At 42.5% G+C, this 14,681-nt stretch overlaps 1 protein-coding gene across 1 annotated transcript in view; it reads right to left on the reverse strand.

Annotated features, from left to right (window-relative positions):
* LOC119371803 (cleft lip and palate transmembrane protein 1-like protein) overlaps positions 1 to 12,378 on the reverse strand; it is a 59,203-nt gene extending 46,825 nt beyond the window's left edge. The window contains 4 exon segments of the mRNA XM_037642261.2: positions 5,478 to 5,611; positions 7,889 to 8,105; positions 10,646 to 10,746; positions 12,185 to 12,378. Coding sequence (XP_037498189.1) covers positions 5,478 to 5,611; positions 7,889 to 8,105; positions 10,646 to 10,746; positions 12,185 to 12,337 — 605 coding nt within the window. The 5' untranslated portion in view covers positions 12,338 to 12,378.
* Positions 12,379 to 14,681: the final 2,303 nt, after the last annotated feature.

Here is a 14,681-nt window from a genome sequence, read left to right on the forward strand (position 1 = left end):
GTACCCCCTCCCCCCTTCTTTTTTCTTTCTTTGGGTATAACAATTATTGGTTATAACAACAAAATTTTCTTGGAACATGAATGTTGGTATATAAGCAGGTTTGACCAACTTTATTGCCAATACCAATGAGGATTATAAAAGGATGGGCAAAAGTCAAAAGAAGTGAATAACGTATATAAAGTCAACAACAATGTATAACAGAAGAATGCACTTTTAAACTCAGAATGCACAAAAAGATTGATCACTATAGAGTTGACACAATGATCAAAGCTGTAACAACCTCAAGGACAAATGGTGAGCCTGAAAGAAAATTACAAGGCAAAGGCACCCAATTTCGAGTGTATGCAAGTAATCCTCAACCAACAAAAGTACTAGAAAACTTTAAGAGAATGACACTAGCATTACAAAGGAAGTTGTCCCTGCAATACTCTAACTCCATTTATAAACTTCGTTTCCAAAATTAGTTTTGAATCCTTGTATCTGCAACTGCAACTACATTTCTGGTTATTGAATTTTCGGTTATTGTAATCCACTCAGGTGACCTTGGACACCTTTACATATACACTCGCAATTCTTGCGGTAATTACAAAGGTTAAAGTGGCCCGCTGCGATGGTCTAGTGATTATGGTGCTTGACTGCTGACCCGAAGGTCAGCAGTCGTGGCAGCACGGCCGCGGCGGTTGCATTTCGATGGAGGCTAAATGCTTGAGGCCCGTGTAGGTTTAGGTGCACGTTAAAGAACACCAGATGGTCAAAATTTTATAGCCCCCCACTACGGCATCCCCCATAATCCTATTGTGGTTTTGGGATGTAAAACCCATATTATTATTATTATTATTATTATTATTATTATTATTATTATTATTATTATTATTATTATTATTATTATTCATGTTAAAAATGGAAAAAAAAATGTGCACAAGTATGTAACTTGTCAAGATGTACTTTTAGGCTAGTTGGTTCATAATCGCAATTTCAGGAACCGCTTTGCACGCGCAGTAGGAGTGACCACGTGATGCACTGTCATATCTTTTGTAACCTTCTTTCTTCTGTTTATTCATGTGAAGGCAGTATTTATTCTGTGCAGATACTGAATAAACTTTCAATTGTTAGTGTGCCTTGTGTTACGTGTCCTCTCCTCGTCCTGGTCTGTTGTTTTCAGCCGGTGCTGTTCTACAGCGGTGCACAAATACTTTTTCCCACAGTTATGTCATTTAAGGATTTCTTTATTGCTACATAATTTGCATATCTATTTTGTTAGTGGCAGCAAGCCATTCATAATCACTACAAGTTTGTTGAGAGTTGAGCGATATTTTATTTGTGGAGAGCGTTGATGATGAAATCGATCATTTTTTGTTTAATGTCACATTAAGGAAAATGGCTTCACCATGTGCCACAGAGTTAGGAAGCCATCACATGTAATTGTACAGGCAACTTTAGGCCACCATAGCATTGCCAAAGTGTGGCATACTTCTGCAAATTATTCTCTTTAAATCAGTATTTCGGATAAAATTGTTGTTTGGGTGAGAACTTTTATGTGAAATATAAATATGAGCTTTATAAAATTGTTATTGTTGGTCCTTGCAGTGAAGATGCCCTGATTAAAATTGCTGACCATGGAGTAACGGCAGAAGTAACGTCCATTGCTTTTTTTCGGTAACGGTAACACGTTAAATTTTTTATTGGCAATGTAGGGTGGTAACGCGTTTCTTTTTCTTTAGCGTAACAAGCAACGTGTTTAGTTACTTTTTTTCGATAACACGTACAACACTGCAACAAAGCTACTCAAGGTAACTGAAAAAAGGTGACTTTTCTCAGGAACTAAAAATTACAAAAAAAAAAACAGATAAGAAAACTGTGTGCACAGAACCATGAGCATAAAAGGAATAAGAAAAGAACAAGTGTCATCACTAGTTCACTCTTTCATACTGTTACTGACCAAAATAGTGGCCAACAAATGCACTTAAACTGCATTTATATATGCATTTTTATGCTTGTTATGCTTACATGAACATTGCAGCATTCACTACAACAGTGGGTAACCAGCTATGGCATTCTGCTACTGAATGCAAGGATAAGGCGTTTAATTTCCATCTGTAGCAACCATGTCGCCATAAACTTTGAACGCACAAACACCCGTGTGCAAAGATTGCAGTGAACCTTTAAAAAAACACAGTTGGTCAAAATTAATCTGTAGTGCTCCATTATAGGTGTTGTAACTTCGTCTTCCCCAACCTCGCAGACGAACGCTTTATCATCAACGAGATTGCTCCTCACGAGCTGCCGCTCGCTCGAGGGCACGAAACCATTTTTTTTCTTCATGTTCCATTAAAGTGTTCGTTCGGACGTGCCGTCTATTCTTCTAAACGACAGTCTGGTAGCCGGCGGACCTTGAGGTCCACCACATGGTGCCGAAACCCAGCGGGATCTTCCGAACGACGCCTCATCGATTCAAGGTGTCGCGTTGCGACCCCTGAGCCTTTGGCGAAGAGTTCCCGGCTGCCGACTGACCCATGGAACGGCTACTCCGACGACGCAGGTGCTTGCGCTCGCAACTGGATGGCATCGTCCAAGAAGCGGAAGGCCTCCTACGAGAAGCAGAGCTGTCATCATCACAGGTCAGCGTTTCAATTGACCGAATTAACGCGATCTATGCACAGATAACGAAGATCGATGAAAGCCTAATAGACGAGACGCCTGACGAGCTGATCGAGGCAGAGATTACAGACGCGAGCAATTATGGGGACAAGATTGTCACACTGACGGCAAAGCTTCGCTTTGCGATTCTGAACAACCAGGCGTCTCAAGCCTCGCGCCCGACGACGAGCCAAGCCTTGACGACGACGAGCCAAGCTTCCGTCAGTTTCAGGTCGAGACTGCCGCAACTAGAACTGCAGAAATTCGACGGCAACCGCCAAAAATGGCATCGATTTTGGATGCAGTTCTCGACGGCAGTGCACACCGACGACCTCAGCGCTGCCGAGAAATTCAACTACTTGAGCACGCTTGTCACTGGAACTGCCGCTGCAGCCATTTCCGGACTCCAGGCAACGGGAGAGTGCTATGAAGACGCAATAGATATCCTCAAGAAACGCTTCGGGGACGAGAGGATTATCGTTGAGGAACATCTTCGAAGCCTTTTAGATCTCAGGACAGTCTTGTCGTCTTCTAGCACCACCGAACTTCGAGACCTCTACGACGAAGTGCAAGTACATGTGAGGAGTCTCAAAGCGCCCGGAACAAGCCCCAATACATACTGCTCCATGCTACGGGAGATTCTCTTGCGAGACATACCATCCGACTTGGCGCTCAAGTATCATGAACTTCACAAGCCGACGACAACTCCGGTATCAACGATGCAAGCGCAAAGGGACCCACAGGACAGGACGACCGAAATCAAGAAAGAGCTGCAAGATCTTCTGGACTTCCTCGAACATCAGCTTCATTGCAGAGAAACTCTGGCGGCGTGTGCGTCCCCAAGAAGACCTGAAATCCCTAAACCAACTGGAGAGATGCCGCGACGAGTTGCGCATCGTACTATGTCGTCAGCAGCGTCTCTGCAATGTGTGCTGGGGAAGCCTGATACATGTCTATTTTGTAAGTCGACGAAGCATCGTGCCGAAGTCTGTGACGACGAAACGAATTTGGCGGTCAAGAAGCAGATTCTCGCCAAGGCCGGGCGATGCTTTCGTTGTCTCAAGCAAGGTCACATGGCAAGAGACTGCAGGGGATGACAAAAATGCGACAGATGCTCTCGACGACATGCAACATCCATGTGTGACCCGGACTTCCGGAAGAAGGCAAACGAGGCTTCTGCGACAGCAGTCAATCTTCTCTCGGAACAAGCGAGCCCTGTTATATTATTACAGTCCTTGACAGCCAAGATAGCAGGCACGATGTCTTCAAGGTACTACAGGGTACTCTTCGACGGAGGGAGTCAGCGGAGCTTCATCACCATCAAAGCATCTCGCCAACTTGGCTGCCAGCTGTTACAAGAAGAAACGGTGACAGTTGGAGTTTTCGGAGGTCCCAAGACACAAAAAACAATGAGAAGAGTCCGCGTGAGCATTTTCGAAAAAGCCACGAAGGAACCGATTGTAATCGACGCTTTAGAAGTAGAGGACATCTGTAGCGAGCACATCCAAATTCCAGGCGAACAAGTTATAAAGAAAATGGAAGAGAGTGGAATGGATACACGAGCACTTTGTCTAGAGGGAGACAACGGAAATTCCGTTGCGCTACTAATAGGCTCCGACTACTACTGGAATTTTGTGACTGGCGACATGAAAACCGTGTGCAACAAATGGAAGAACTTAAAAGCTGTGCACACTAAACTAGGATGGACTGTGCAAGGGCCAATTCCTTTCCCAAGCAACAGCGCTCACTGTTCCACAGTCATCGTACTTCGGACATGTGTAGAAGAGGACTGTGCGTCCGACGCTCTCACAGATATCTCGGATCCAGAAAGTTTACATGGTGGAGCTGATGAAAAAACTGTGTTCGACAACAAACTGAGGACACATCGAGCATTGAACAAGAAAGACCTTCGTCGGGAACCGGGTGGAGAAAATCCACAAGCCAACGCAGCCTTCGTGCGGCGCTTCCACCGAGGCAAAGAAAATCCGAGAGGCTTACAGAAAAGAGACATATCAGCAGAGAAGCTACAGCAAAGAAGACCGCGGTGGCAGGAATCAAAATGGATCGGGGATTCTTCAAGGTGGCCAGAAGACTCTGGTCAAGACATGCAAGCAGAAGTTCCAGAATGTGCCGCCACGACATTGACTCATGCTGTCAGCACGAAACCACCATTAGGAGGACTAATCGAGTGGTTCAGTTCTCGTATGAATGCTCTACGAAGCACCTCGTGCTTAATGAGATGCAAGAGAAAGCTGACAAGAGAGCCGACTTCATCACATGGACTTTTGAGTGAACTTCAAGAGACTGAATGCTACCAGATACATCTCCGACTAAGGACATCTCGTCGACAACCGGACGTGCCTTCAAGATGAAAGCCTATTCATATGATGACCCAGGTTAAGTTCATCTCGACAAGGGCAGACAAGTGTGCGTAAAAGGTCTGCTCCTGTTCTATTCGTCTGCCGGGCAAAGCCATAGTTAACCGCCCTGTTCAAATGCTCTACCCACTGGAAGTCGAGCGACGCCATCTGTTGGGCGCGGGAAGATGTTGTAACTTCGTCTTCACCAACCTCGCAGACGAACGCTTTATCATCATCGAGACTGCTCCTCACGAGCTGCCGCTCACTCGAGGGCATGAAACCATTTTTTTTCTTCATGTTCCATTAAAGTGTTCATTCGGACGTGCCGTCTATTCTTCTAAACGACAGTCTGGTAGCCGGCGGACCTTGAGGTCCACCACAATAGGGTTTCTAAAGATTCCAAGTGCCACAGTAGATAGACTAGATATAATTCATAAGATTTTGATTGGCTAGTATATGAACAGAATGAATTAGACTTACTGAAGCAAGTGGGCTATTTCACCAGGAATCTGGTTTGTTTTGATGGGGAATGGGTCACTCAGGATGTTCACTTCAACCCTGGGATTCCAATGTGTAACTGGCCTTTTTTCTACCCCATCAGCAGAAGGCGGTGCCTGAAGAGTAAAGGAGAAACATAGGTATACTTTCTGTCCAGAGCACAGGTAATGCATGTGATAAAGATTTAAGCATTACAAAAAAGGAGTACGCACAATTGCCCTCACAAATTTTTCAAAATGCGAAAGCAGCAGGACAGGAGTGGTTATATTATACAGTGGAACCCCTTTATAAGAGAGACATACCAGGGAGCAGTTGACCCTTATATGAGAAGTCTCTCATAATCAGAGTACCATGTTTTCATTTTCTGATCGCCCATATTTCAATTTTGGTGCCCTATGAATAAAATATGCACTAAAGAAAGTCCTGTTGCAAAAGGCTAATTACATGCCACTTGTTTAATGTTATGTGATTTGCTTTGTGGACCGCTACATAGCACAACTTTCCACACTACCTGGCTATAGTGGCTCTTTCTTGAAAGTTGGCATGATGGCCTGTTTGTGTTAGTGAATGTGAAGCTGATCACTTTGCTCGCATTTCCAGGCAGATTTGTCGTTAGTGGAATGCAGTGCGAGAGGTAGTGTCTGCCACGCACTATGTCTATTCTTCAGCCTTGCAGATATTGTGAAATCTATGATGATTCTAGGATTGGCAGCTGCGTGAACAGGAGAGCTCACCGTGCGCTCCCGGTATATTTTTTGTTCACAGAGATGCCTGCACATACAGTCACGCTCATGCCCTTGGCAAAACTGAAGTGCTTCTCTACATTACATTGCCATTGCAGGGACTTCTCATCATTGTTTTATAGCCGATTGACTCACTCTACTTTCGCTGAAGTTATAGTAAGCAGCGAATGCATGCAGAGGCATAGGTTTCGCATTTGCCAGGGGGAGAGGGTCAATGCAGCCAGACTAACTGGACTAACTGTGCATTGAGAGTGATGTACACAGATCAAATCTGTCATTCTTGTCAGTAAAATATGGATCAATTCTTGCAAAATTTATTCCAACATAACACTACATTTCTATAACAAAATGCAGCTCTATTTAGGGCTGCTAAGGTATGTAGCAAGAGGAAAAGGGGGGGGGGGGTGGAAGCCCCCCTGGACGAGTTAACAGAGGGGGCAGGGGTGAGGCAGTCATGAGGTGACCATGCCTCCATGAGACAAGCTTCACTGCCAAAACAGACACTTTCCCTTATTGCTTCAGTTAGTGTCCGGAAATCACAAAACTCCCCAGCGCTCCCAAGTGCTAGAGGCGACAGTGTGTGTCTATGTTCACTTGACGAGTCCTGCCTTTTATTTTTTCCTCACTTTCTAGTTCTCTTTGCAGTGCATTTCCAGTGGCAGCACTCAGCACTTCGCATTGGATGAAGAAACGGAGTCGCGTGCTACGATCAGTAACTTTCCAAGAAGTGGCGGTTGCATAGGGCATGCATGTGTGCGACTTTCACTCTCTCATAAAGCATGTCTCTGCCAAAAGGAAGGGCGCACGGCTTTCCGTTTAAAATTTCAACCATTTTTGCCCCATGCAGGCATTTCATGTTTCGCAGACATCATCACCATCACTTGAGCTACATGCCAGGCTTGTTTGCAATGCCTAAACCAGGTAAGGAGCCCTTTATTTTAGAAGGCACGATGATGTTTTAGAAGATTAACAGTCAGTGTTGCTTGTATTCAGAAACGGTGAATCAGTGCAAAAAACAAATTGCACATTATTTGTAAAGATTAATAAATTTGAAGAACTTATTATTGACTCTGATCCAGAGGATTTCGATGTTGATCATGAGGTATCTTCAAGGAAGAACGATAGTGACAATAAAGTCACCCTGTCTGAGAAACACTAATGACTGTAATTAAAATAATAACTAGCAAACTAGCAAACAGCATTATTTTGTTCAAGTCATTGGATTTTAAAAAATGTTTGTACAAAGTTCACTAACATATTGCTAATAAGCAGCCTTTGTATTTAAAGCCTGATAATTCACGACTTGGAGAGAATTTGTTGCACATGAGAAAACTCCCGGCATCCAAAAGGCCTTTGAAATGATTTTGCAAGTTGCGAACAGTTGCACTGATTTGGTAAGAATGTTCTTGAGACCATTATGAGCCAAGTATAGCACCCTGCATCAACACAGTAATTAAAGAATTATACAAATCTCACATCTACACCAATTACTATAGCACCACTAAATGCACTTTTGTCCCGATCTGCCTGCTACACACAGGTTGAAAATGACTTGGGCAAGCAGCCCCACTGGACTCTGGAAATCAGGAGGCTTCAGGAATGCAAATGCCAGAATCGGCCATAAATCTGTAATACAGTACAGCCACTTACTGGTGCCTCTGACTTGAAGGAATTGATGAGCTGGACCTCCTCTTCAGTTGGAACCAAATAGCGAGTAAGAGGATTGCTGCTTATGCTGACAGTTGAAGTACTCAGCACTTGTTCTAGTGTCTTCACTGACTCTCTTTTCTTACGCTCCAACAGCAGCACATAAGCATCCAATGTTCCATTCCGTAATGTCCTCCTCGGGAGTGTCAGGTTGAAATCTCTGTCCAATTACAAAAAAAGCCTATTTTTAGTACAGTAGTATAGTTAACCGGACAATGTAGAAGCTGTAGGGGCTTTGGGCTAGTTGGTACAACATTTGAAGGTACATAAGCACTGACACTGAGGAAAAGAAAACCAACAAAGACAGGAAAGCTGCTCCATTGAAACTGATTTTAGTAAAGCTTAAATCCCACAAGCGTTTGCTGAGCGAGCGCCTAAACCAGTTAGCTTCTAAGACATGTAAAAAAAAAGTTAATCATGTCAAAGATGCTATAGCAACATGCAGACATAATTCGTGTATTATTGAGACACCTGCAGATGGCTTATATAAAACTTGTTTAATGCATGGTGTGTGGGTGGCACTGTGAAACGGTAAAATTCGTGATAGGGGCAGGGGGTGAAATCGAAGGGTGAACAACGTGAACCATCAACTCATCAAATAGGTTAATTGCCTCCATGTGAGACCTACCGAGGGTAAGCTATCGCATGGATCTGCTGAGGAGCTCATCTTTTTAGCCTCAAGAATCTCCCTCTCCAGCCTGCCCCTGCCTCTGCTAACCACTTTGGCATCACCGAAGAGGGCAGAGGAGTTACTTGTGAGATAAATTTGTGTAGACACACATGTCATCTACAATGTACCAATGAATAAAACAGTTGAGAACACATTTAAAATCAACATTAAGGTGTGTGCCGCGCAAATGCACGCTAAACGGAGCACCACACGACATCTACATCAACTTGGCTTGAATGTAAACAACCAACAACCACCTACGTCATGAGACTGTCTTGTCTGCCTGTTCCTTGTGTATGCCCTCCTCACAGTTGTGAAAGCTGTGCTCACGTGCATACGATGCTGCGTGTGGCGAGTGCGTCACTGTTTCGCATGTTCCTATGGCCAGCTTTGTTTAGAAGCAAACCAAGCCAGTTCCCACCTCTCTCGGTGCCCTCTTAAGCTGTGACTAGGCGCTATTAAGAAGTCTGAAAACTAGGAGTGTGCGAATATTCGAAATTTCGAATATTTTTCGAATAATGTTTGCTATTTGATTCAATTTGCACTGGAATTTTACTATTTGAACTTCCCAAAGACAAATACAGTCAACGTCCGATTGAAAGTGACCCCTACAGATTTTCACACCCCCAGATTCATCACACCCCCATATTGCAGCAAAGCTGCCTTTCAAGCTCCGTTAGGGTCGAACAAGACACAGTCAACATCCCATTGGAAGTGGTCCTTAGATTTTCAATATGCTTCACCTCATCACACCCCCATATTGCGACAAAGCTGCCTTTCAAGCTCTGCTACGGTCGAACTTAGCCAAGACACAGTCAACGTTCGATTAAAAGTGGTCCCTAGATTTTCAATATGCTTCACCTCATCACACCCCCGTATTGCGGCAAAGCTGCCTTTCAAGCTCCGCTACGGTCGCAAATGTATTAACTCAAGAAAACGCTGGTTCCAACATGGAGATGGGAGATGTGGCAGAGCTGGGTGCTCAATTAATACTGTTTTGAACCTGAAATTTGGGTGGGAAGTCCGAAAAATCGGACGCCTAAGCTTTTAAGCATCCAAAATTTCAGATGTTCTTATATATCGACGTCTACGAGGCAGATTTGGAACTCTGGACTTGAAGGGAGCACACCCTTGTCCGCCACATCAGTTGGGCTTCCACAGAAGTTGAAAGAGGAGGAGAGGCTGAGAAAATGGCATCTTTGCCTATCACGTGTAAAGTGTTGTCAGCAACACTTTGGTTGCACCAAATCATGTACATAAATACAATTCGGTCTCTACATTGCCTCATTCTTGATAAGACAACTATGAAACACCACCCCACCAGTGCTTCATCAACCTAGCAAAAAGAAACACTTTCATGTTGCTATCTCAAAAGAACATACTTAGGGATTCTCTGCAACTTTTTTCTGTAATTTCACTTCGATGTATTAAAAAGATGTTTGAGAAATATTCGAAAATTATTCAAAAATTATTCGATTCGATTCACACTCAATCTTTATTATTCGAATTCGCTTCGCACCCAAAATTTTGCCATTCGCACAGCTCTACTGAATACAAATAAGCACCGTGCACTCGAGCAAACGAGGCTTCCAGTCTTCATAAGAGGGTCGCTAACTACTTATTGCAATAGAACAAATATGATGCAAAATATTTCTGTCAGTACTCCTTTAAGCTTCATTGTACTGATGTAAACAAATTAAACGACAGCTTAGCATTGGCAGACAATGATGATGATATGATATAAATAAATGAACACCTTGCTGCTTTTATCAGATTGTACGCTTTTCGCACCGTGGTCATGCTGTGATTGTTAATTCTATATCATGTGAATATCGTTATGTTTTGACATACAAAATCTGAGCACATTTCGTGACATGCAAAAGGTATGATCAGCTAAGCAAAAACCAGAAAATATTCCACAGAATACAGGATAGTTCTTTATACAGGATTTAAAAGCAGCCTATTTTTGAAAGGGTCACAGTACAACTGCTCTGACTGCCATATGTGTGCTTGCATATGCATAAACTTACCTTTCTTGAAGTTTAGAAATATCAAACTCATCTTCAGACCACACTACATGTAAATCACTCGCCCTTCTAACATGCTTTGCAGTGGTTACACAGAAGAAGAACTACAGGAGAAGAAAAAGGCAGCAATTAGACAGGGAAAGGCATACCATTCCTACGCGGCTATTCAAACGTTGTGAGAAAATAACAGAAGGTCAAAAACTTTGATACTGGTTTCCTTGTGCTTAGTGTGGAAATAAAACAAAGAGTGCATGTCTTCCAAAACTGACACAGCAAATAAATGTAGTGAAAGTGATAAAGCAGGGAGTTATTGCACAACTAATGCTTAATATATGACAAGATTTATCAAGTTCGACTGTGATATCTACTAAATTCCCTAATTTTTTTTTATTGTTAGCACTGGGAAATAAATGACGTAGGATTCACACGACTGTTTACAACTCAGACAATGCAGTTCGCACATTTGGATATGCACGAGTGAAAATGATGGAGCAGTTACCTGCTTTTTCTTGTTGCTATTCTCCCCTAAAAAACATCTGTTTCGCTTAAGTTAAAATTAAGAAAGCCTACATTTGAGGTTGCCAATTAGGTGTGTTAATTGATATGGTCGAACCCGCATACGACGATTCATTGTGCATATCGAACATTTGTAAAATCCCCTTGAATATATCTTCTGTACATAAAATATTTTATATATCCAATTACCTACATATAGAACTCTTTTGTGATCTCCTTCAGATTCGATGTGTGTGTGTCTACTGTCGGATACAACTTTAGAAGTCCGCAGCATTTCCTCCTCAAAGGCAGATGCACACAAGCCGGCACCAATGGGCACACACTCCGGACTGACGTCACGAGCTGGACTGCCGGTGACCCCGCCTACGGAGAACATTGCCGAGTGCATGAGGGGGCTATTTCTTTAGTTGCAGAGGCGATCGACTGCCACGCTTCAGCCATCTGGGTGGGGCCTCTGCGGATTTCCTAGGTTGTATCCGACTCATATATATATATATATATATATATATATATATATATATATATATATATATATATATATATATATATATATATATATATATATATATATATATATATATATATATATATATATATATAAGCATAAAATTCAAAGTGAAGTTTAGCCTATCAGAAAAATCACCGATACATACATTACAAATAAAAAACAGCAAAATATGTCACATTACCAAACAAAACATGGCGATTGTAAGCGCACCTTGCCTTAATTCCAGAAAATAGTGTCTACACTTCACAGAGCCTTCATTACACAGGAACTGACAACTGTTATATCTTGCTCAGCCATCGTGCAAAACTTGGGCAACAAGAAATTAGCGTGTTGTTTTGGAATTCAATGGCCGCTGACAATCTTTTCCTCATGTGGCCAGATGCACAGCAATGCAGGCTTTACAGAGCAAGGGAAGTCAACAGCTTGTTTTGCACATTGTACACGATGGCACTAAGGTGAAAGAATTGTACGCCATTTGCAAACACGGCCATAGAAAAGACAGATACTACTAGCCTTACTTGAAATCGTGATTCGCTGCTCCATGTAGGTCTGATGCAGATCTCATTTTTAGAACAGCGCTTTGGGTAGTACAAAGTGTACAGTGTCCACATAGAATGCAAAATGTAGGCCAAAAATATCCCGCTCAATACTAGTGTCCATGAAAATCTCATACTTCCGGCTTCTTGTTCTCCTGTCTTCTGAATAAATTAAGCTGTAAAAAAAGGAATAAAATACACACAGAAAACAATTATTACTTCAAGAACACTTGTCCACAGTGTAAGAGTGGTGTGCTGCAAGGTGTCTGCACAATCTTCCCATGGCTACACGATGGAAACAATTCATGTACAGCTGAAACTCAATTTAACAAAGTTATGACCACGCGAGAATTATTTCGCTGAATCCAGAAGTTGATAAAATCGAGAGATTTTTCGGTCATTCGATATTTAAAGTTGCAACATAGCCACTCCTAAAAGCTACTGCGGAATCCTATTTGCCGCTAATCCATGTCTGCACATGTGAAAAGTCTGGGCCCTAAAGCGGTCCAGACATGGAGCTTCCCGTGTCACCCGGACATGGGTGGTTCCATGTCCAGGCAAAGCAGGGTAGGTAGACGGTCACGTGAAGCTACAAAAGGCTACCGGTATGTAAAGACGTGGAGAATAAATGCAGTGATTACGCGAGCAGGCTGTGCAAGTAAGCTGTGAGGAGACGAGTGGCATCTGCCATATAAATCATGAAATAACGATGGCAACCAACACCGCCCACCCCCAGCACCATCTGGTACGTAAGAGCGCTGCAGACTGCCGAGTACATTGGTTCGTGCATGATGTGGCATGCAGCCTCGTCAAAATAAAGCTAGGGCCTTGATTAGGGCACATAGATATTTTAACACGATGGCGTTAGAGAGCACGCTCGAAGAAAAACCCGCATCTGTGAGAATTAGAAAGAAATCACCGTTTCTTACTCATTTACTTCATGAAAAACTTCGTTAAATTGGGTTTTGTGATCAAGTCTAGTTAACTTGGGGTTGACGACAACATTGAACCAACCCTATGGGTACCTGCCGAGGAGTGGAAATTTCTTCGTTAGATCGGGAACTTGAGAAAGTCGGGTTTCGTTAGATCAGAGTTTTAACTGTAGTATAAACCATGGCCAGATAGGTAAGCCAACATACCTATGACATTTGCTGTTTGGCAAATATAATATTTACGGTGATGATCATTCATGCGTAGCAGTAAAGCATGCTTTCTTCCATACTTTTGAAACTACTGCGGCATGCACGGACAAGGGTGGACACACTTAGGGGAACTACGTTAGCACAACAAGCAGGGTGAACAGCTGTGTCCTATATAAATCTGCCTGCAAATGGTCAAGGCATGCTTGCATGCCCTAGACATATGTTCTGGGGCCTGTGCAGCACCAACTTTGTCCACAAATAAGACATCTTAAATTAATGTAAATTAACATTCATAAAATTTACTTGACAGCTTGTTTGAATGATCAGGTAGTACTGCATCCTTGGCTTTGCTTTTGTGGAAAAATGTTTGCTGAAGCAGGGAATTCTAAAACTTTTTCAAACTGAACGTAGTTCTGAATCCTTCATTTTTCACCAGCGTGGCAAAATTTGGCCAGCATAGAGTTCTAGATTTTGGTGAAATAACTGAAGTGAACCAAAGTGATGAATGAAATTGATAAATAAGTTGTGGCAGAATGCAAAATGTGATTAAAATAGTGCATGGAAAGCGACAAAACACTTTACTCAAAGCCATTCCGTAGAAAGTTCTGGCATATGTGAAGCTGCTGAGCTATACCAATGCATAAATACAGAGTACTTGATACTTTCCATGCAAAGTTTCATTTTAGTGTTTTACAAAGCAGCTTACTAAGAATTATAGGCATGTCAATAGCCTGTTGAAATGCAACAACTGGCAACCAACCTCTAGCACCTGCTCAAGAGTATGTATATTTAGGTCAATTACAAACAGGAGAGTCTACTCATGAAAAGGAAATTCACCAAAGAATAAGAATGGGCTGGAGCGCATAAAAATCATGAGAGGCAACTTACCACCGATTCTATAAAGTGAAAAGTGTAGAATGATTGCATATTGCCAGTACTAAAATATACGGCTGAAACCAAAAGGAAATCTAGAAAAATTTAAGGCTGACACAATATGCTATGGAATGGAAAATAATAGGTATTACAAGAGAGGAAGACAGCGCAATAGGTCAGGGAGCAAACAGGGACAGCCGATATTCTAGTTGACATTAAGCAAGGAATAGTTGAGCAAGAAATAAAGTAGGGATGGCCTCGTAATGTGTAGAACAAAGTGAGAGCAACGGAGTCATGCTAAGGGATGGGAAATGAAGGCGTGACGAAATTAAGTTTGCAGGCATAAAATTGAATGCACATGAAAAGGAATATTGGAGATCGCTGGCAGAGGCCTTCGTCCTGCAGTGGACATAAAATAGAGTGAAAATGATGTTGATAGGCATGTATTACAGGCAAACACACGA

This window comes from Rhipicephalus sanguineus, chromosome 1, assembly GCF_013339695.2.
Source record: "Rhipicephalus sanguineus isolate Rsan-2018 chromosome 1, BIME_Rsan_1.4, whole genome shotgun sequence".
NCBI classification, from domain to species: Eukaryota; Metazoa; Arthropoda; class Arachnida; order Ixodida; family Ixodidae; genus Rhipicephalus; species Rhipicephalus sanguineus.